The 23,901-nt window shown below is 41.6% G+C and overlaps 1 protein-coding gene across 3 annotated transcripts in view; it reads left to right on the top strand.

Moving 5' to 3' along the window:
* ADGRG6 (adhesion G protein-coupled receptor G6) overlaps positions 1 to 23,901 on the top strand; it is a 155,682-nt gene that overhangs the window by 54,940 nt on the left and 76,841 nt on the right. For 2 of the 3 annotated variants that reach the window (XM_037843217.1, XM_037843219.1), the window contains exons 3-7: positions 4,321 to 4,662; positions 7,349 to 7,972; positions 15,655 to 15,723; positions 17,948 to 18,031; positions 23,786 to 23,871. In XM_037843217.1, coding sequence (XP_037699145.1) covers positions 4,321 to 4,662; positions 7,349 to 7,972; positions 15,655 to 15,723; positions 17,948 to 18,031; positions 23,786 to 23,871 — 1,205 coding nt within the window. The remainder of the gene's footprint in view (positions 1 to 4,320; positions 4,663 to 7,348; positions 7,973 to 15,654; positions 15,724 to 17,947; positions 18,032 to 23,785; positions 23,872 to 23,901) is intronic. The other variant, XM_037843218.1, reaches the window with a different exon arrangement.

Genomic DNA, 23,901 nt, shown 5'->3' with positions numbered 1-23,901 from the left:
TGATCTTTCTGCAGAGCGTAGGAGGGTGGGATGTTTGCCACGTCTGTCAAATTAACAGAAATGCAGATGTGGCAGCCAGGTTGACTTCAGATGCCTTGCCATCCTGAAAACTCTGCCTAATGGCCTGAAATCACTTAAATTTAAATACTTTGATGACTTCTTCCAGTTCTGTGTATTATCAGTCATTTAATACCTGCCAACACCTGAAATCTGATTTACATTGTTCGTTCACTGACATTTACATCTGACAGCCCCGTCCTTGGTCTGGAGAAATGATGTGCCACTGGCCCAGCTCTGTGCTCTGGCATTAGAAATGATCCTAGAATTCTCGGGTTGCTGGCCCTTAGGTTTGATCCTCAGGAACCACTGAGGCTACTAAATATTCTAAACCTTATTAAGCAACAACTGATTCCTTTCATTCAGTCGAACTTATTATATTCGCATGGGTAATTCAAGCAATGACTTCAAATAGATTCAAAATGGGCAGACTGCTTAGTTAAATTTTCTGGAAATAATTTTCACTGGCCAGGTTTCCCAATAAATTCATTAGGGTTGCCTATACATTCAAATGAACAACAGGATTTAAGAGAAATACTTCAGTGTTGCTCACCATTTAACGCAACATGGTAAAAACAAATAGTCCATCCACAGATCTGTGCCGAAAGCAGCTAAAATTGACCTCTGTATCTATTTACCTCTCAGAGTCTGAAATTCCTTTTTTAAAAGGATTTTAAAGAACATGGATTTGCATTTAACTGAGAAGTACTTGGAGCAAGGCAGGAACAAGATCCCAAATCTCTGAGATTTAAAAAAACATTAGATAATGTTTATTAAATCTATATCTAAATGCTGTTTATATATTGAGTTTTGGCATGATTGGTAGGTTTTCCTTTTCAGATTTCAGTTTCACCAGAGAAATAACTTTTGTAAAAATATGCCTGAGTAAATTACGGCGAAACTTTCGCAATCGTAGGCAAGTGCTGAAGGTAATATTTGATATATTGTCCAGTTGGCTTACCTGAAAAGTTTGCTTTTATAAGGTATAGGTGTGAATATCCTGTGAGTGTCACTGAGAACATCCTAAGCCAGATGCTTTGAGTAGGGTAGGCTTCCAGAAGACACTTTAACCCTGGTTTACCAAGGCCTCATTCAGTGAACTGAGGTAGCTATCTATTTAAGTAAACCTGCCTCTGAGAGAGAGCAAATTATTTACTTAGCCTCATTTTCCAGCTCCTGGTGTGGCAATCAGTCCGCCGTGGCAATTGATTGCTCCATTTGGGCAAATCCAAAGAATTCCATTCCAGACTCCTCAGTATTCTCAACCAAATATTACATTAGTTTCTTAAAAAAATATTAACTTTAGGACTATGACACTAAGTTTTAGAAATTGCTTGTTTTAAAAAGTCTCTTAAAAGGGTAATTGTGTCCACCACTTTGCTCTATGTCCCTTGTTTCTTTGTGGCAACTTCTTTTCTTTTCCTAGAAAGACACTGATCTAACCTTCAAAAGAGCAGATATGAATCTTGTGCTGTTATCAATTAGATGTGTAGCTTGGGGCAAGTTACAGAATCAACATTAACCTCAATTATCTCATGTAAACATGGGATGGTAATAAATGCCAGGGTTGTCCTGATGTCGAAGGAGATATTTAATGGGAAGGCCCCTTACGGGGAAGTGACACTGAAGCACAGGTTCGTGAGGACGCTGTCTGTGTTTGACATCTCATGCAGTTCCGGCAGTTACCCCGACTTGGCGGCCCCCCTGTAGGTGCTCCCTAGACCCTCCCGGCTGCTGTAGCCGAGGAGCCCCGGGGAAGAGGCTTTTATTGCTTGTCAGGCCACACCGTGTGTCTTCTCTTTCCCTTCTCTGATCCCAGTCAGTGCCTAAGAGAAAAAGAGACTCTGCTCTTCAAATAGCAACACTCAGATTTTGCAGTAGAATAGTATCTAATAATAGCCAACCCTAAATAGTGCCAAGTCTGTGCCAGAGCTGCTCTCAGGACTTTCAGTATCGACCCATTTAACCCTCCCAGCGACTCAGGGAAGAAGGTGCTGCTGTCCCCACCAGGGTGGCCCGGAGAGAGGAACTTGTCCAGTGTCATCAGCCAAACCTGTTTTTCTCATCCCTTCCATTTGGCACCTGGGGCGAAACATGGCAAAAATAATCCCCCAGGATAAAGCTGGTCACGCCACTGCTTGGCTCCAGGCTCTTGGAGATGGCTTCCCGCTTGGGGCCTGTTGGAGGCGGCGGGGAAGGCATCTTGTTCTCCTTTTTTAATCTCCATACCTGTTCCCGGGTAAGCTGCTGTTTACCGGCCAGATCCATTCCCCTGCCGAGCTCCAGGCTCAGTAACAGGAAGCTGAACCCGACCCGCCTCAGTCCTGTGCCAGGAGTGAACGAACTGGGGAAGGAGCCCCGAAGCCCCATCCGAACATTTGTTGCAGAGCTCACGGGTGCTTCACCTTTTTTCCATCTTCGGATTTATTTGACTTAGCTTCATACGTGGTCCTGTGTCATACTTTAACTTAGCCGTTTCCATTCACTGAGACTACGCCGTGATCATCCACTCACTTGGGCACTGTATCCTGAGGCCTCCCGCGTGCCAGGGCTGTGGGTGCCCGGGGGTGGGAGGGCGCCGAGGGCAGGGCCTCCTGCAGACGGAAGCAGAGGAGCCTGGCGCCCTAGAACAGGCAGGAGCAGGCGTTGGGCAAACACTCGCTGATCATCGTCGGTTTCTTCTTGTCCTTTTTCAGCCCAGGACACAACATCAGGGACCTAGGGAAGAGGAGCAGGGAGGGGAGTTGGAGAGATGGATGGAGCGGGGACGGGAGGCAGAGCGGTGTGCGACACTCAGGGGCCGAGGAAGGGTGAGAGGACGAGCCATCCTGGGCAATAACCTCCAAGAGTTCAAGAGAAGTTACTGCGTCTTCATTCTGCTCAACGCAGTGAAAGTGGGAAGCAGGCACGACACTCAGAGTGGAGTCCATGAACATGGTTTAAAGTGTTGCATTGTTTGAACGCCAGATGAACGCAATTACTGCCTTCATTTATACAAAGGTTAAAAGCAATATGAAAATTAGTTGCAAAAGTATCACTAGAAGGGAAGACAGGAAACGCTGGTGTGTGGCCAGGCCTTGGATACATCATAACTGAGAAGATCCTCACTGTTCTCATCAGCGAAAATTGGATGATAGATAATAGGTCTCTTTGATCTTAGAAAGTTTCACCTCCATTTACACAACGTTCGTGGTGACCCTACAGGGTATGAGGGATATAACAATGAGCTAAGGGGCTCACAGTACGATGAGAGAAGCTGGCACTCCTGTTGCGACGGCATTAGTTTTTGCAGGTCCCCGGCGTGGGCTCCTGACGTGCCCCTCACTTGGGCTGGGTCTCTGCTCCAACACCACCTCCTCCGAGAGGCCTTCCCTGACCACCCAGCATCCTCATCCATCTCACCTCCCTCTTACTGCTCCCCTTGCTTTACTTTCCTTCATTCCTCTATCATCATCTGTCATTATAGTATATGATTATTTGTTTATCTTTAGGTCCACGACTGAAGTGCAGGACTCATGCAGAGACGTTGTCTTTCCTGCCTGTTGGTGTTTGCGAACTGTTTAGAATAGAGCCTGGCACATAAGAGGCACTCAAAAAATACTTACGGAATCAATGGGTAAACAACATCAATGCCCAAGTATATAATTACTAAGTATGGTAAACAGAGGAGATAAGCAAAAGTACCTCCAGAGCTGCAAATATTCCGCACATGTGAGGCGATGCTATCTGCTTGGATTTTAGAAAAAGTACAATCTGCAGAGATAACCTGTGGATGGTCTGTGTGGGTAGCTTTTTATTTAAACATATATTTCTCCATACTGAGTGCCACCGCTGTGGTTCCTGACTTCTTCCTTCCAGGCCTGTGCAAGTCTCCAGAGAAGGGATCATCTCCTGGGTCTGTGGGCCTTTGTGAACCCCATCCTTTGTTCCTGAACCTCACTTACTCCCGGGAATTGCATGCAAAGCGCAGGGCTCCTGTGCCTTTTACAGAGGAGAGTGCCCATAGCTTTCCTCAGATTCCCAGAGTATTGACCCCCAAGTTTAGGAATCATTGCTGTACGATTTTGCATTTTTCTTTTACTTCTTGTTGCCCTCTGGGCACATCCTCTTCTCCTTGGGGTGGTTCCATTTTCCTTTCAGATGTCCTCGTTGTCTTTTGTGTTTCTCAATGTTTGCTGCCGGACTGTCCCAGCGTGTGGTGCGTGTGGTTTCTTGTGTGCATCTGACCAGCCGCTCTCCGTCTCTCTTTTGTCCGGCCAACAGCATGGGGGTGCGCCAACTGCAGGCTCGTGCTGTCCAGCCCCTCCGGAACCTTCACTTCTCCGTGCTACCCCAACGACTACCCCAACAGCCAGGCCTGCCTGTGGACCCTTCGTGCCCCCGCCGGCTACATCATCCAGATAACGTTTAATGACTTCGACATCGAGGAAGCTCCCAACTGCATTTATGACTCGTTGTCCCTCGATAATGGAGAGAGCCAGACTAAATTTTGTGGTGCAACGGCCAAAGGTCTATCATTTAACTCGAGTGCGAATGAGATGCATGTGTCCTTTTCAAGCGACTTCAGCATCCAGAAGAAAGGTTTCAATGCCAGCTACATCAGAGGTATGTAAACCAAAGTCGGAGCCAAACTTCTGCTTTCATTTAACAGGCTCTATAATAAACACAAGAACCAGAAGACAGGCAGGCTCTTTTATGTGAACGTGGGTGATGATGATTAGGTTTTAAGGGCAAAAATCTGTTAATATTCTCTGAACATTCTCATTAGCAATATATAGTCCCCAGATCCGAAATCCGGTTGCATGTAGAGCTGACTTTTTTTATAGTGTTTCCGTGCAGAACATTTAAAAGCTACTTGGGATACACTGTAGATACTCTGCTAATAATTTAAGCCTATAATTTTAACATCTCTGCAACTGATAATTGAAAACAGCCCTGTTTAGAAATCAGTTTATTTGGGGCTTTTAAGATGCCCTTTTAAAGAACTACACTAGGGGACAGGTATAAAAAATTAACATGTAAAAATTAAAAACAGCTATTAATAGCCTAAGCTAATAAACAACATAATTCAAAGAAAGCCCCCTAAACATGCTCAATTAAAGGAAATAAAACGTTTTTATCAAATATATTGCCGGATTCTGGCACATACTAACATTCAAATACTCTCATCTTTTAAAAAACCTATCTTTGCTTAAGTAAAACTCTTTTGAGCTTCAAGACTGTGAGGTTTAGTTTTATATATATATATATATATATATATATATATTTTTTTTTTTTTTTTTTTTTTTTTTTCTCTCTCTCTGTCTCTCCGGAGCTCCTTGAGTAGATACCATGGTAAAAAAGGGAGAACAAAAAAGAAAGCCCAACATGAAAATGGCTGACTTTTATTGTTGTAAATTGTGGTTTTTACTTATGGAATTATTTGATGTTTTTGACACAGGTTGACATTAGATCCATGTGTGGTTAATTAAAATATACATGCTTTACTTTTTTTAAAAATAATATCTTAAAAAGTATAAAATACTGTAAAAAATGTAGGAAAAAAAAGAAGTCAATTAGAATTGCCAATACATCCATCATCAGCCATAAACTCTAATAAAATGTTGCTGCACATACATCCTTCCAACCTTTTTATGTTTCCATGCATACAGAGTACTGGGTTTGTCATGTTGCATAATCATCCCTTTGAATAAATAGACCTGAAACTTTTATTTTTCTTTAAGTAGACTAAACTTCAAAATTCCATTAAATTCCATCATGATTTTGTAACTAGTAAATTTATATCAAAATGATGTTTTTATTGTAGAGCTATTCTTGGTGTGGATGAAAGATGTATTTAACAGAGTATTTATGGGAAGCTGATTTTGAGTAGTATTTTTGAGGAGAAATGTTTCTCTCTCCAGCCCGTACAGAATGTCACACAGTGCCTGTTGTATGAGCCCAGGACTGAATCCATTGTATTATTTAATCCTTTTGCGTATTTTTTTACTTTGACTTTGTTATGCATCCAGCGGTGGTCGCTCCTCTCTAATTATTGGCTGTGATGCAGGCTCTGCTCTGCAGCGATGCAGACTCTGCTCTGGGGCTTTGCAGGGATGAGCTGACTTCCTTCTCGTTGACCACCTGTGCAAGGACAGGTGCGAGCATCCCTCTGCCCAGGTGAGGGACCGAGGCAGGGACAAGGGTCAGGCAGCAGCCCGTGGCAAGGCCACGCTGGGCCATTGCCTCCGCCAGGCCTCATGAACTCACGTGCTCAGATATGGAAGGAACAGACCCGAAAATTCCACTTGGGTTTAATTTTTTCACCAGATTCCCTCTCCTCAGTGGAACTACCTTTGCATTTGTTCCTAAACTAGCCTGGAGATGGGGAAAAGGGTAGGATTTGGGGTGTCCGAGGGAGAGAGGGTAGTGTAGGAATGTCTGGGAAGAGAGAAAGGCAACTGGTAATAAAAATACAGCTATTTGTTATTAAGTTTAGAAAGTATTTGAAAAAATAGCATATTTTTGAAAATCTAAATGTCTGCACAGAGCTTTCCTGAAACCAGTATTTTCTTAATTATGTAGGGCTTTGTTGTGTTGTTTTGTTTTGTTTTGTTTTGTGTTCAGAGATTGAAAAATGTTTGTCATCATCTTGACTGGCTACACCCAGAGGTTGAGGTGTGAGGTTCAACCACAAGTGGCATCAAAATGAGCAGGATTTCTCTTGAATTTTATATCCCCTGACATCACGGATAGTCTGCTATCTGCCTCCAGAGCTGGGAGGCGGGGAGGAGGGGCCTGGGAATTGGAGTATTGGCTAAGAGAGGTTTTATTATGGAGAGGGGGTGTAGAGAGGAGAAAAACTAAGAATTAAGTGATGGGTCAGTGTGCTATAGGGGAAAGGCATGGGCTTTGGAGACAGGCAGGCTAACTTGGCATCTCAGCCCTTCTGCCCAATAGCAATATCTGTCAGGTCATTTATTAAATGAAGACCACAGTAACTTAATAGGCAGAGTTATGGTGATGATTCATCAAGATAGTGCTTATGGGAACATCTAGCAGTGCCTGGCAATAAGATTTCAATAGGAACGCTTATTATTATGGGCACTGGTGCTGAAATAAGACTATTGGTCATGGGTGGTGGTAAGGAGAAGACGGACACACAAGGAGAGGAAGTGATGGGGCAGTTGGTGAGTAAAATGTTCATCTGCACGGGGTGGAGGAGTGGTCTGGCTCAGCAGACTTTCTGCATCTCACTGGTGCACGTTCTGGGGTTCACATGCTCTCTCTCTGGTGTTATCTTTTGTCCTAGTTGCCGTGTCCTTAAGGAATCAAAAGGTCCTTCTACCCCCGACGCTAGATACCTACCAGGTCTCTGTTGCAAAGACTGTCTCCATTCCACAGCTCAGTGCTTTCACCATCTGCTTCGAAGCCACCAAAACTGGCCACGGAGACAGTGACTGGGTCGCCTTCTCCTACGTGGATGCATCCTTCACGCCCTGGCTGCGTTTTGGAAAGGACAGCAGTGGCTACTTTCTGTCTATTTCCAGTTTCAAATGCTTGCTAAATGGCGTGCTCCCTGTCAAGGAAGGCGAAGACCTTTTCACCGAAAGCTTTGAGCAGCTCTGCATCGTTTGGAATAGTTCTTCGGGCTCTGTGGGCATAAATTTCAAAAGAAACTACAGAATGGTTCCATGTGATTCCACCATCGGCAAAGTCATTCCTGAGCATGGGAAATTGTTGTTGGGCTCCATTCAAAACGAAATTGCCTCTCTGAGAGGGGACGTTTATAACTTTCGACTTTGGAATTTTACCATGGATTCCAAAACCCTCTCCAACCTCAGCTGTAACGTGAAGGGGAATGTGGTTGACTGGCAAAATGACTTTTGGACCATCCCAACCCTGGCTTTGAAAGCAGAAAGCAACCTCAGCTGTGGTGAGTCCGTGGCTCTCTTCTTTTAGCATTGTTTTATAGACGTGTTAGCCACCAAGATATTCAGTTGTTGCTAATGAGCTCTTTTAACTTTTAATTTCTTATCTGCTCAGCCATTCATAGCATCCATTTGGTTCCAAGCCCTGCTCTTTCCATCAAAACCTCCATCTCACCCTTAAGATTTCCTGTGTCTGAAAGTGCCCCACGGTTGTAATTATCATGTCTCAATAGAAATGGGACCACTAAGATTGAAACAATTCAAAAAAACTAATAAATAAATAGTTTATTGTTTTAATCACAAATGTGATAAGATAATCTTAATCTTAATCATTTTAATCATCCTGGAATAAAATTTCAATGACATCACTTAAATAAATACCACCACCTACGAGAATGGGATTTACTCAGCCAGGATTAAGAGAACTGTTCATTTTATGGAAAATCTGCATCATTGGGAATTATCAGCCATGTCTCTGATTTTTTTTTCTCTGTTTGATAGTGAGCGTTGTAGTTTGTTTCAAATACTCATGTCCTTTTGGTTGTTCTTTGGGAGATTTTATATGGTATGTTATTGGAACTGGCTATATACAGGGTATTTAGGGAAATGTTTCTATGCAACAAGAATTCAACTAGAATAGACCTCCCTCAAATATTCTCTATGTTCATAAGTTAATTCTGGAAGTTGTTATTTTATTTTAGTACTGATTCCAATAAAAAAGTAGCAATTCCATGACTGATTTTAAAGGTTCTACAATCAAATCATTTGGGCTCTTTGGTGCTAGAGAGGACTCCCAGGAAAGGGGAAAGAAGGGGCCTCAGATATAAAAGTAACTTATATTTGACTCTGGAGTTTCACTGGGGACTCATTTCCAGCACCTGGCGCCTAGTAGGGCCCCCTGTGAAGCCCTGAGGCCGTCTCCCTGCTTCTGGGCCTGGGAGCCCGTCACCCGCCCCGGCTGTGGTGGGCAGGCAGTGGACGTGGCACTGGGGAGAGGGCCCTGTCCGTTGTTGGGAGAGGGTTCACCAGGACCCTGCAGGAGAGGACTGGGGAGTGTACGGGAGAGAGCAGTGCTCCCCAAGCCCCTCTCTAGAGAGGCCCTCCAGGACCCCAAAGTCCTTCCTCAGAGGGGAAATTGAGGAAACCATAGCAGTGTGTGGGTGGGGGGCAAGGGGCAAGCAGTAGGGGGAGGGGTTCTAGCCTGCACTGGGGACTGCTGGGTGAGCAATGTGAAGAGGGGGTCCGTCCTGCACTGGGGCTGTGTGGGGGGAGCAGCGGGGGGTCCACCCTGCACTGGGGACTCCGGAGTGAGCCGTGTGAGGAGGGGGTTCCACCCTGCATTAGGGGCTGTGTGGGGGGAGCAGCAGGGGGTGATGGTCCATCCTACACTGAGGGGATGTCTCTCATTCAGGATGTTTGTACCATCTCTGGGTCATGAATTGACCTTTCCCTCTTTTTCAAGGGCAAGTTTTGAGGACAATAGTGACCAAAAGAAATATGCACTTGACTAGGTACATTGATAATTGCTGATAACTCGTGTGACCTTTGAATTGAATTCGTCTGGTGCACCAGGTCCTCTTTCCCCACGTTACACGTTTTTGCACGTTCCCTGCCTCCTGCTGCCGACGCTTTGGTCTCGTTGGTGCCCCATTTGTCAGAGGAGGGATCTGAGGCACAGAGAGGTGGGAGAATTATCGGGGGTCACCTAAGTATCTTTCGGAAACAGAAAACTTGATTTCCGAGCTCTGCCTTCTCATCCAGTGAAAATCGGGGTGACTTGCAGAGTAAGTGGGGCTGGACGGAGCAGGTGGTGTGGGGGGCCCAGGGCCTCCCCCCCGGCCAGCCTTGCCCTCTGTGGGAAACCATTAGCTTCCCGGGGTGCTCACCAGGTGCTTGTTTTAGACAAAATAAACCAGGTCTCTTTTCTGCAAACCTTACTACGATGATATGTGTGCGACAGCGTGTTCGAGGATTCCCAACCTCTCGGAAGTTGTCCGGACTGGGGACCGTTGGCCCAGGAGCTGTGGCCGGCCACCCACTTCTGTCAATACTGTTGTTGGAATGCAGCCTCGCCCACGGCTGATGAAGGGACCGGCTCTCTGGAGCACATTTGGGTGACACCGGAAAGCACCTGCTTGGTGGCAGGGCCAAGGCTCCCCACCGTGGCCCGCAGGCTGGTCTGGCCCTGAGACGCGGTGGATGGTGGGAGCGTATGTCCGTGTTCATTTACATTCGTCCCACACGATGCTTTTTAAAAAATGAATCCATTTCTGTCCTTGAATAATCAGAATAGTTTACATATAAATGGATTCTTCTGGAAAAAAAAAATCTAGCCACCTGAGGCCAGCCTTTCTATGTGGCCGGCACAACTGGATCTCAGCGGGGGGTCTCCGTTACCAGGGGACCCCAGCCCCACGGCGTCCCTGTCCTTCCCACATGTCCCAGTCCAGGCCATCCCTGGTCCTCATCCCGAGGAGGGAACGGAAGCCTGGAGGATGTGCCAGGCGGGGCCAGGGGCTGAGACCCACGTGTCCGTGCCAGGGAAGCCCCATCCTCTCTCTCAGACGCTGTCTCAGATTCCTTCTCAAACTGTCACCGCTGGGAAAACCTCAGCTGCACACTCACACGGTTTAGTCACCTATACGTTTTCCCAATCATTTTGATAAAAGGAGCACAAGCTAACAGAGCCAAGCATTTGAATCCCGGTATTTTTATTGTGGTTTTCTTGACATTCCGAAATGATGTTCAACACCCCGTTCCGTCCACTCAGATGTCCTGAGCTGTGTTTCGTGAGTAATAACGGAGGAAGGGATTTCCTGCTGCTTAGTCATCAGCTTGGGGAGCTGCAGGACCTGAGCCACTAATTCACTGGCAGGAAATACCTGCAACAGAGATTGTATCTAGGCTTGATAGCTAAGCAAAACTTCAATAAACGAAAAGAAAGCATGCTCTATTAACATTTTGACCTTCCTTTTTATCTGGAACATTGTGGCTTGCTGTTTAAGGTAATAGTCATTTCCAACATCTAATGATCAGTCGGGTAACCAATGAGAAAACTGAATTTCATTCCTAACATTCCACTGGACTGACTATGTCTAAGATGAGCTTTGATTCCAGGATTAACTCGTAACAGCAAATTAATAGGTGTTCTAAAGGCCAATTGCCAAATAAATTTTAATATGAAAATTAGATAGTAGAACAGAACTGACTACATTTAATAGTAAAACACCCTGTCATTTGTTTCAGATATTAAGTATCTCCGCTTTAACATAATCAACTCATTACTAATAAGTGTTTCAACAATTTCAGAGTTGGGCTTTTTGTTTTCCTATACGTTTCTAAGTATATTTGGGGAATATACGTTAATTAAGAAATTTTCAGCAAGTTTTTTTTTCATGTTTAATCTTTTCCTGTTAGTCCTTTTCAGTAAAAAAAAAATGTTGTATTTGACAGCAATTCCTTTTCATTTTATAGCGACATGATTTTTCTTAGAACTCTATTATTAAATGTTTATGACCTTCTTGAATGGACAATTTCCCTGGTGGACTCTTTAATTATAGGTGCAAATATTTGCTTGCCTGTGTTGTGATTCAAGACTAGATACTGGCAAATGTCCATCGGTTTTCAGAGAGAACAGACAGTGCCTCCTCCACCACTTGTGTTTATTTTATTGATGGCTTCTCTTTCCTGAGGAGTAGGCAGACTATCTCAATAAATACTCCAAGCTCAAACAAATTACATTTATGTAGCATGCACTTATTAAGCACTGACATTTATAAACCACTTTGGGTATAGAGAAAAGAACTAATTTACATGTTCCCAACGGTGTCATTCTTCCCTAGAAATTTTTGGATTTACACTTTTGTTTTCATCACCCAAATTTTGTACCTCGTTACTAAGATTTCATCGGCTTATACCCGTTTGCAGTCCTTAGGCATCTGTCTTCCCAGTCATAAAACTCTGCTGCATGGTCAGCCTCTCCTGCCCTTCCTAGCAAATTATTGGGTGTAGCATTCTTTGATTGCTACATCATTTTTTAAACAGTAAAAGAAAAATAAAATAGCTTTATCTTTTCAAAGTACTTTATCCTTTGAAGACGACCCAAATGCTTTACGAGCAAAAATACCTTCAAGAAATAATCTTATTTGAAATACATTTGCTTATGAAACTATAAAATCCATCTTGGTAACAACCGCAAAGAGAGAATTGAAAAGAATTCATTTTGGTTCCATTTTTGAAACTTAGGGTTTGTGCTACGGTTATTTGGATTCCCCTTAAGCAGAATGTGACAAGAATTGCTGGCTACACATCTTAACCACCGCTTGCGTAAATAAATAACGATTCCTTCAGTAGGAGGCTTTTGGAAGAAAAGCAACAGACATAAAAGAGAGATCAAGGGTTTTACAGCTCTTTTACAATTGCCCAAAGCCAGCAGTTATATTTTTTTTCCAGAGTCTGGCTCTACATTGTGCGGCTAACATTAAATAAGCATCTTTAAGCTCCTTTGTGGTAGCCACACAAATCAGTGAGCACACATGGGTTACATTCTGAAACAATTCATTGTTGTCACGAAACTATTGCTATCGAGGAGACAGAATGGTCTCCGTCTCCTTGACAATCTCCTGGTTTATAAATCTGTTAGTCCCTGAAAATTGACCAGGAGAAGTGACTTTTCGATGCCGAGATAGTAAAAATGGAACTGAGTAGAAATAAAAAGTTTGCATGTACTTTTTAACTTCATGAATTTGCTTATGTAATTTGCAGTGTTTTAAATGTAAGATTGCATTCACTTTCACCATTTTCCCTAAAACAATCTTTAAATTTAATTTCTGTCGTTATATTGGATCATCATAAAATAGTGTTTATTGAATATTTAAAAATCAGTGTCCATTTGCTACACCAGAAGTGCCCCAGGAGAACTTAAAATCTAGAACAATGGATAGTTAAACTTCTGAGAAGCAAATGTTAAGAATTTTCCATAACAAGGATGCCACATGTTGACATTTATAATTGTTGCCATATAATGGAACTGACAGAATGTTCAAGATCTTTAAACATCTTGCCCTGATCACAGCTCTTCCTATTTCCATGCTTTTCTTAACCTCTGAGCCCTGTAACACACCATGGAGGAAACCCAATCAGCCTGACAGCTGCTTTCCCACAGCCCAGCCCCTTATCAACCTGTCTCCAGAGATAGCGCAGTGCTGAGCCTTTGACAGCCAACTCTGAGTAATTTGAGAGATGCAGGGACCCCATCGTGGGCCTCTTTTATTGCACATCTCAGTGGCTGAGATTTCACCAGCCATTTGGCATTTTAAAGGCTTCTGAGTTTTCAGAATTCTTCCCTAAAATATAAAGCCTGTCAGAGAAGTGAGGCCCTGCCAGAGGTGGGCCTAAGTTAAGTGTGATGGGAAAGAAGAAGGGGCAGAGGAGATCAAGATAAGACTCCACCTCAGTCCTGCCTGAGGCTGACCCCGGGCCTGCAGCTCCCCCCTCTCAGTGCTCTTTTTCCACAGGACACTTGCTTAAGCCTTGGAGCTCCCTGCGGGCACCCTCCCGGCCCCTGGCTCCCTCCAGCCCGGCTTCCTCCTGTCCCCCACCCTCCACCGACTGATCTGATCTCTGTGGAGCAGGTTCCAAAATTCCAGTGGCAAAGTTAGAGGTTTGCTCAGTCTTCGTCATTCCTGAACTTTCTAGAGCCCTTGCTATCGCCATCCCCTCCTCAGAAGGCTCTTCACTGGATGCTCCAACACCGCCTCCCCAGGAGGGTTTTCACCTTCCCAAGCCCACAGCTCTGGTTCTTGTGTCTGATTGCAGACGCCGCAGGTCTCCCCTTGGTTCTGTCCCCAGTCTGCCCTCCAGCCCGGGGTCCCAGGTACCCCAGGACTTCTCCTGAGAATGGCCTGGCTGCCCCCCTTTCGAAAGTGCAGGTGCAGCTATCACACAGGGGCCTCGGTTTCCACAGCGGGGCTGATGATTTACCCACCTAAGGTGGCCCTTCCTCCAGCTTTCCTCGTCTTCCTTGATGGCATCGCTACGTGCGGCTTCTCAAGCTGGAAAACAGGCTGCAACCTGCCCTCTTCTCCTCTCTCTTTCCTCAGGCTCCAGTTCGTCACTGCCTCGGTCTGTTCTGCCTTCTGGTTTCTTCTGCCATTGTTTTCCATCGTCCTCACCTCACTCCTGAAGCCAGCCCTGAAGTGACAGCATCGTTCCTACCTCCTCCATCTTCTCCCTTTTCATTCCTTGTGGGACCCAAAAAGTGATTGTTTTAAAATCTGAATCTAATTCTCTCATCTGCCTTCCCTTCCTTTTCTCCCATTGCCTTTAAAGCCAAGTTTGAAATGTTAGCAGTCCTTTGTAATGCAATCAGTGATTCATTCCATAAACACTGAGCACCTCTATGGTGTGTGTGTGTGGGGGAGGAGGGGTTTACCAGTGAGAGAAAGATGTGCAGCCTGCGTTCAGGCTGCCAGCGCCCCACACTTCCTCTCTAAATCACCCTACCTGGGCCACCAGGTGGCTCAGATTGATGCCTCCCGGGCTGATGCAGGGAACCCTCTTCTGTCTCCCAGTGTCACCCATCCCTGCTGTCCTGGCCCCAGGTCAGCGGGCGGCCCCTGCCAGGTGTCCTGCGTCTCCTCTGGGATGGTGTTCCTGCTCCAACCCTGCTTCACAGCCCTCTGAGCTCTTCCCCGTGGGCACTCAGAGAACCGAGGCGTCCTCTCTGTCCATCCCGGTGCAGGGCTGGCGGCGTGGGCAGTGGGGAGACCTCCTCGAGGGCAGGCCCAGCCCACCCTGCAGCGCTGCACCTTTCTGCGGCTCCCGACTCCTTCCCGAGGCCGGGCCCCCTGACGTGCTACTGACAGGTGGTTCTGCCTGCGCCTGTCCTTTTACCTAACTGGATATCTGTCAGCGCACGGACCTGCCCTGCCTTCCCCTTCCCACGACCAAGTCTGGAAAATATTTCAGCATTAGAATGAGATCAGTGTTCTAGAAATATCCAGCATCATAGAAATATGAACAAAAGGCATCTATTTGTATTTACTCCTCTGTCCTTTTCCATTGTGCAGTGTTAATAGTTTAGCTCATATCCCCCAGCCTCAATCTGCTGGTAAAGGTTTTAGTTCAGAGGGAGATTTAGAGCCACAAGGAAAATCCATTAATCCCACTAGAAAATCAGCTCAACACTTCTTTCCTGCCCAGGGTGAGTCAGTAAAATCCTGAAATAAAAAGATGGACCAACGAAGTCTCAGAAATCTATTTTTGGAATTGCAAGTAGTGTGTGCCAGGACCCACGAACCAGCCTTATGAGTAATTAATAATATCCAAGTTCACTTTTGAAACATATCCACAATGTTTGTGTTCTTTCGTTTGTGAGTTTCCACCAGTGACTTATAATTTATTTTGGGAAAAGATCCTGAGCTTTTTACAGAGACTTCAAGAGGCGATAAATATCGATTCTCTTTTCATGGGTGGATGGCCAATAAATTGAATTAAAGATTTTGTGATCGATTTCAACGCCTCAATTGTACCTTTGAGAAAATTAGGGCACGGAGATCTCAGGAGAGGTTCTCGATGTGGGGTGATCCCCTGGACCCTTCCGGGGCTGCTCCAGTGCCCCAGACATAGGATGTACCATTTTCCTTGGCTAATGAGGCAAACTCATCTCCCCCCTCTCTGTTGACAGGTTCCTACCTGGTGCCTGCCCCGGCGGCAGAGCTGGCGAGCTGCGCGGACCTGGGCACTCTCTGCCGAGGTAGGGGACCGGCCGCCAACGCGGGAGCCTCTGTCCTCCTTGCTCTCGTGGGCCAATGAGGGGTCATCATTTTGATTTTTATCTTAGCTTTCCCTCGGAAAGCCAGAAGCAGCAAAACCAAAAGAATCTCTGGCTGTGTTTTAGTACACACGGGGGGAGAAGGAACGGATTCACACTCTGGTGGCCACTTTCTGTAGAGCCCTGAGGTTTTAACATGGGAATGATGACATGCTGTTAAATGAGGGCTGTTTCACTTTTTCCCCTGTTTTCTCTCAAGAATACTGCAAAGGTGCAGTATAAATACGGTCCTACAGTACTCTGAAGACATATTCTTATGCATAAAACAAGGGGAAAGTGGTGTGATTGTGTTGAATTCTCAGTTAAGGCAATTTACAATGTGCAGTGTGACTTAAATCATCAGGTAAAAATCGCATCTTTAACTATTATTAATATAATTAATTATATTAATTATTATAATGCACGCGGATTATATTACGGCAACCATTCCAATTATATATTATGTACTAAATAGTTGCGTGCTAAATAATATAGAGTTAAAATCACCCATCTTAAAATAATATTATGATGTTGTGCTTTAATTTTATCCTTGCTCCTTCTAATTACCTGTGACCCTCTTCCATCCATTTATTCTGTCAAATCCCTCTTTGTGAAGTAGCATGTTCTATGACCCACATTAAGAGTCCTGACTAGGCCTTTTGTAAAAGCTGAATCTTTTATTCAGAGGTCCTGAGCAAGAAGCGGGTGGGGCTTAGAAGTGAGACTAAGTGGGTAGAAAACTAACCTCTCTTCTGTAGTTTGAGTGTGGGAGTAAGGCAGTTGGGAGAGGGTCTGTAACTCATGATTATCTTTGTTTTCTCTCTGAGACATTATTTCTGATATTATTCTCAATCAATATCCTATGAAAATGTCACCATGTAATTCCTTTCCATCAACTCTGTGTGGTTTTAAGATAGTTATATTAAATGAGGGGAAAAAAGCCAACCACATTTTTGTTGAGTGAAAGATCTAGATTCATTTTTGTTTTCCTTTTAATCTAAGATTTCTATGCTACTGACTCCTTGGATCAAAGGATCAGATGCCTGATTTTTTTCCCTGTGTCCTAAATGACAAAAAGCACTTTGTGTTCATTGAAGTATTTTGCAGTTAGATAAACATCGTTGATTGTTCCTAGAAAAGAAAGATAAAGACTTTCAAAAGAGATTTCCCCATACTTCTTTGGAATGAAAAAAATATTTAGTTAAGGATGCACATTTTGAATCAAGGAATTCAGTATTTTACAAAGGGCCTTTGGAAGGTCATTCTTTTCATAATTACTTAAATGTTCTAGATGTAGGTATTTTTTTAAATTAAGAGTGATACATAACAAAGGTCATTGCACATATGAATGTATAACTACTGTAAATGTACACCTAAGGTAGACAATGAACAAAAATTTTGTGTGGAATTTATTTCATGACTTATATATCCCCCAGAATCCCTTAGAAAGATACTATCAAAGCATTACATCAGAATTTTCATCTCTGAAAGTTTTAGTAATATCAAAAGGATAGCTGTGACATAATGCTGTGAAATAGCTCTCCTGTAAGGCTTGACCTTGCAAAAAATGCTTGACCTTTTTTAGTCTATCAATGTTTTAAAAAGTCACTGGTATTTTTAAATGTTGATTTAGTCTGTTCATTCATTATGTTTTGTTTTTCTTTAAATTTATCTTCTCAAGGAGAGATACATTTTCTTCTGAGATTTTATTTCTTTTGCCACAGTGTATCAGGCAGACTGACATAATTTAGATACTTTCAAGCTGATAGGCATTTACAGACTGTGCCTTCTGTAACCTTTTCTTTTTTTTTTTTTTTTACCAATTCAGGAGACTGCCTTCTAGAAAAGTTTACAATTTGCTGTGTGGTCCTTGGCCTGTTAATGGCCAGCCTGGGTCTCGGGTCTCGGAGTCCTCTCCCAGGACTCTCTGGCTACTCCAGATCCTTTGGGCAATATGATGACAGAGGTTATGTGGATTCTTAATGTGCCATAGAAACCGTGGCTTCGTTTTCTGCATTATAACCTTGGAGTCTGTTATATGCAGTGTCGAGCCGTGGTTTGCATCCCCACCCCCCACATATTTCCATGCATTAATTGTAGATTGCGCATCCTTAGTAACTGTCATGTGCTCCTTGCAAAATTACATCTCTCTCATCTTTATTGCCAGCTACTGTAAACTCTGCTAGTCCTACAGCACCTGCTGTCTCCACTAACATGCCACTTACTAGCAGAGTCGATAAACAAAGCCATGGTAAGAAATCACTACCTTTTATGTTTGTAGTGTGTCTGATGTGATTAAAAAACTGTATTCTAAGGGTAAGAATATCTAATGTTCCAACAAATCTTGTCCATTATCCACAACATTTGGATAGACTAGTGTCTTGCAAGACTAATGAAATAAACAATTACTTGACTCTCTTAAGTTCCCCTTTCATGTAACCATTGGAATGGGTACCCTTTCATTACCACTCCTCTGCACTGAAGTCTCTTTCAAAGGAAGTTGTAAGAGAAAGACTCTTCGTCAAAAGGAATGAATTTGCATTATAATAGAGATCTGTGAAAAAAAGCTCTTGGGATATTTCATGGTATTTTTCAGCTTACTCTCTTCAGGAAACTGGTTTTTAAGGGATTTTGCAATTTCAAAAAATAAAAAATTTTAGATAATTTTATTTCACACTGAAGTCCGCTTTATGTTCAAGTATTTGTAACAATTAAATCAACGTCTGTGGTGGTCTTTGTTCACTGATTTTATCTGTTGAAGCATAGTGTTGGGGATGCAATTGTATCTCAACTAAATCATAAATCAATTTTTGAATGAACAAAACTCACATAATTGTCAATGCTTCTTGCCCCCCTCCATGTGTACATTTATATTTTTTTGTAATTTGCAATCATATGAGATGAGTTATTATTTAATCCGCTACCTCTATGGACTAGATACATAACAGCCTTTTCATAATTCAGATTTAGCAATTTCCATTTCTTCTAGTAAAGAGAAAATTCCGATCAGGTGACCACACACCACACCATTGCCATGAATTCAGCAACATTCTCGAATATGAGGCATTAGGAACAAAGGCATTTTCTGAGCCCCAGTCATTCAGCTTGCGAGGTTAGCACATCTGTCATGTATTACCAAGGACCCAGAACCCAGAGAAAAGAACCTACATAGCTTCCTTTTTCTTCTAGTTTTGGGGGTTACATCAACTTCCTCTGTAAGGACATTCAAATTGGAAGTATGGAATATTTCACATGCAACATAGATATAGATTTCATTAGGGTTATAAAGACATCGATTCAGAGAAGTGTTTATGGTTATTCTGGTAGTCACACCAAGGAGATTTATGATAGAGCAAAAATTCCAGCAAGCCCCAAGAATGTACAGCAACCGAAGTTTCCAGTGCATTTTTCATGTGGACTCCAGCCAGTAGATGGGAATATTATAATTCCAAATAAGTATTTCACTCTTTGTACGAGCACACAAAGAGCCTCTGTGGCATTCCTCCTCCAGGACCGGGCATCTCCGCTGCCCGCGAACATTTATATGGTGCCTCAGAGCCCTTGACGTGGTGGAGTGGAGCCTCCACTCACTCAGCCGTGTCGTTTCTGACATTTTTGAAGAGAGCCTTGTTCATCCCTTTGCACTTTGCGTCAGAGCCTTCATCGGACTTTCAACAAAGCGAGCAAATGTTAGTATCAGCTCAAATGGTTTATCCTGATCCCAGTAAAGCAACATAAAATCTGACTCCTGTGATTCTTGATGGAAATTTAATTCTAGCATTTACAAAGTTTCAAAGGTCACCATATGGCAGAAATAGTCTCAAACTTAGGTACTCAGGCTCTTGTACCCCTTTACTTATTTTTATGTGGGAAAATTTATATCATGATGGTAAAATTAAACCAATGCTACTCATAATTTAGAAAGTAAAAGTGCAAATAAATATAATGAAAAGAATGTCATTGAATTTTCCCTGTATCCTATTGCCTGCTCATATCTCAGGGCCTGAAGCCTCTTTATCTTTTATAAAGGGAGAGTAACAAAGTATTAGAGACAGACCATAACCTAAGTAAGAGTTTTTTCTTTGATAGTGTCAGATTTGAAATAATTTCAGAGAGAATGACTTTCTCATCTTGTGAGTAAATATCATTCAAAGAAATGTCCTGGATTATCAGCATCTATTTATAAGTTGTCAATAATAATATGTGAATATCATTCCTGACTCTTCTCTTACACTTTGGGAAAAAGTGATATAGTAAACATCCTCAGGTTTATGGGCTGATACGTTAGATAATCCCATTTTGTTCAGTATAGGAAAGACAATCTCAACTACCAGATCTGTTATTCACTTCATCCATCCTTTTAACTCTGGACTATCAAAAGACCTTGAAATTGCGATTGTTTCAAAATCAGGTTTATTTGTTCAATATATCCATCAAATTTGTTATTTTTCTATAAAAGTTAATTTCATTTACAATCATGATATAGAAAGTCCTAAGAATGCTAAATATGCATATTTAAAAAACCCAAAGGAAAAAATAATATTCCCATTAAATACCTAAATCTGTCAAATGACTTTATAAATTTTAATAGAGAAGAAATAAATTTTTGACAACTGAAGATTCAGGGTACAATTTTAGTGGAGGTAACAGTAGTTTGTATGAAGATCGTCTTTCAAGCTTCACTCAAAAAGCTTCACTTCCATTGCCAATTTTTGGAAGTTGGTCTCTTCCAGTTTTAGTAAATGTTTCCATTTTTTCTATGTAAAGTTTCCTTCTGATTTTCAATAGGACTTTCATCTGATGTCGAAGATTATATATTAAGAAAATCTTATCTTTTAAGCTACTTTTCCCAAACATGTAGTTTGGGATATATGGGTAACCAATCTAGTTATTCCCACAAATAACAAAAATTTGTTCCTTTTCCATTATATTCCCAAGAAGAGCTCTTGGAGTGATTATTACCTCCATGCCAAATCCTGTCTTCTATACTTGAAATTTCACTCCAGCACTACTGAATAGTAAACTTTGTGAAGTCAGAACAGGTAATGGACTAACTCCATTAATCTTTATTGTTGCTCTAAAAACTTAGCTAACAAGTACACACTGTTACTCTCCTACTTACTTAGTTTCTCACATACATTTAGCTGTTGGAACAACAAATTCACTCTCAGGATGTTTGTATCAACTAATAATCTAGCTTAGTATGCCAGGCATCTTAAAGGAACTGTGTGTGTGGGATCAGCAGGAATCCAGTCATACAGTAAATGACTCTGTCATTGCTGATCTCTCCATCACCAGTCCAAAGAAATAGTCTTGAATCTAAAATAATATCTAGTTAATATTTAACATCTGCTATTTCAAACCTATATTTCCCACCCTTGAATAGAAAAAAAAAAAAAAAGGAAAAGATAATTGGAGAGATCCACAGAAAGGAAAAGTGTTATAGCACATCTATGATGACAGGCAATGATGTCTACTTTGAAGTTCTGTGTGACAAGAACTGTTATTTGATTGGAAAATGAATATATACTGAAATTATTTTTCCAAGAAATTTCTCCTATGAATTATTCTGGCGCAGATGACAATACTAGGGCAAAACATACATCTTTTTGAAGTCTCTGGAAAGCTGAAGATTTGTGAATAGTGTTTATATGGAGACATGACAGGACTTGTTACATCTATAGGAGAAGAAATACTTAGTTACTCTGATAACATGGAAAATCAGGGATAAGCATCAGTTTTTCTTAATCATGCATTTTCACCAATGACAATGCTTAATTTAGCCAATTCTTTTTCTCTGCAGTCTCCAAACCTGCTCTCTGTCCCTTCAGTGGCTATTTTCTCTTGCTTTGATATTTATCTTGCTCTTGGACATTTTTCATGATTATTTGTTGACCACACAATCCAAAATTTTTAAATAAGTAGAAAAAAATAGGCTCTGCTGAGTAATTTTTGGCTACATCTATGAACTATCTCATTCTGAGGTTTCTGAAAGAGAGACTACTACTTAAAAATTATTGATAGCATGATAGAGTCTATGAAAAGATGCTAGTTACTTAAGACAAACATTTAATTTGCTATATAGAATATAACTCTAGGGAGAGTACTATGTTTATAAATTAATTTAACTATCTCTGATATTGGGTAACTTTCTCACCTATTGAAACAATGAATTGAAGGAAACAGTGGGGCAGGAAACATTTGAAATTTAAAGAAAAATACCTTAAAAGTTGGAATGCATCCATAAAATTTCAGAAATGTCAGACTAAAAATACTATTTCTCAGTATTTTCCGAGAAAGAATAATGGCCTTCTTATACCCAAACCATGCATTAGGACGCCACCTGGCGGTAGCTTTTCAGTGTCAGCCTCAGTGGACTCCCATGGACAATCCCGAGATCTGAAAAGAGCTTCATGGACTTCTGCAGACTCAATTCCCTCTCTTTCAGAATGTCCATGATTTGATATGATGAAATCTAACATGTGAACAGCCCTCTCCCCAAGGGATTATCATTTGTTTGGAATTTGTTCCTGTAAATAATATGTATTGTTCAGGGGGATTTTTTAAAAGGGGTATAATATCAAGGTCATTAAAATGAAGAGTTTTAGACATTGAAATGATCTGGTCTGCGTAAATTATAGTCACCTGTCACTGGACTTTTGCCATATATATATTTTCATATTATTACATGTCGGAGTGGTGATTCCAGTAATTTAGCACGAGACCCTGACTCATTACTGAGAGGACATTCCTTTACTAGTGGGACTGGAATTTGCATTTGGGATGATTTGGGAGCTCTCAAAAGGCATACTTTTGTATTTTTTTCTAAAGCGTCCCCATAATTTTCATTAAATCTGTTCTCCAAAATTGTTTTCCCTACATACTTCTACATCTTCTATGCATATTTTACTTAAGATTTCTTGAAACAAAACCATGAAGAAAAATGAATGGCATTAATGGAGATTCAAAAACATTTCTTCTCTCTTTCTCTTACCGTATTTTAAATGGGTATTTTTCTCATTTAGCTAATGAGAAAAGTGGCCTGTAGCATATTCCAGAGAGATTTAATAAACCCTGGCTGGTGGGCTTAATTTTCATTAAAAAGAAATTTATCAGGCTACGTTAAGGATTGCCATAAAAAGAAAAGAAGAAAAAGAAATCTTCACACATAAGGTTTTCTTCTTAAAGCGAGTTAGTCCCATTAAATGCTATCTAGAAAGTCTTTCTTTTTTCCTCCACTTTAGTACAAATGGCTGCATTTATGGACTTTTGATAAAAAACTGATATATCTAATGCAATGTCTTAGTAGAAGTAAAGAGAGGAAATCATCCAAAGCATTAATTTTCCATCTCACAAATGTCAACCTTGTCACATCAGGGAACTTGCATGTTCTAAATAAAATTACACTTAAAAATCTTTTTCATCATCCTGATCATGTATTTCCTTTGAAGAAATCGGTAATCACTTCTTGTGTCCCATGATAATACTCAGTTTTGGGGAACTGGTTTTCCTGCTAGAGGAGTTTTTAAAGGGAGAATAAGAAGGTAAGGAAGTAATTATGCATATGTCTAGTTTTCTTTTATTTTTAAGTGAACTCCTGCCTGTTATCTCATTCAAGTTTTAACATCCCAAACTCTTTATCATCTTTATAATGTGCAAAAAAAGGGTAATCACTTGCTATAAGAAATTAAATTACACATTAAAAATCACCACTCTACGGACAGTAGACACCAGAAATCTATAGAGCTAAAGATGAAGAAACATATGCAGGTGATCATTTAAAAGCAATAGATTATCTATAAGAGTAAACTAATATATTACTATATCTAAGAGGTTGCAAAAGTTAATGAGCATGAAAGAAAATATCTCAGAAATGTTCTATACCTATGTATAGTGTGTTTCTTTTAAATTGTATGAAATTATGTGATTGTGAATTTAAATGGTACGATGATTATGTGACTTTAAAAATATAATTAGTGGACTAAATCTTATTTCCAATGGACAGATGGAATTGTCTATAGGATATCCATAGTGATTCAAAACGTCCTTCATCACCCTGAGGTAAAAGTACAGAGCAAGGTGGCAGAATGGGTAAGTGAGCTTCTAAAATTTCTCTTTTGT

Source organism: Choloepus didactylus, chromosome 7 (assembly GCF_015220235.1).
Source record: "Choloepus didactylus isolate mChoDid1 chromosome 7, mChoDid1.pri, whole genome shotgun sequence".
NCBI classification, from domain to species: Eukaryota; Metazoa; Chordata; class Mammalia; order Pilosa; family Megalonychidae; genus Choloepus; species Choloepus didactylus.
This window is presented reverse-complemented; position numbering and strand designations above follow the sequence as displayed.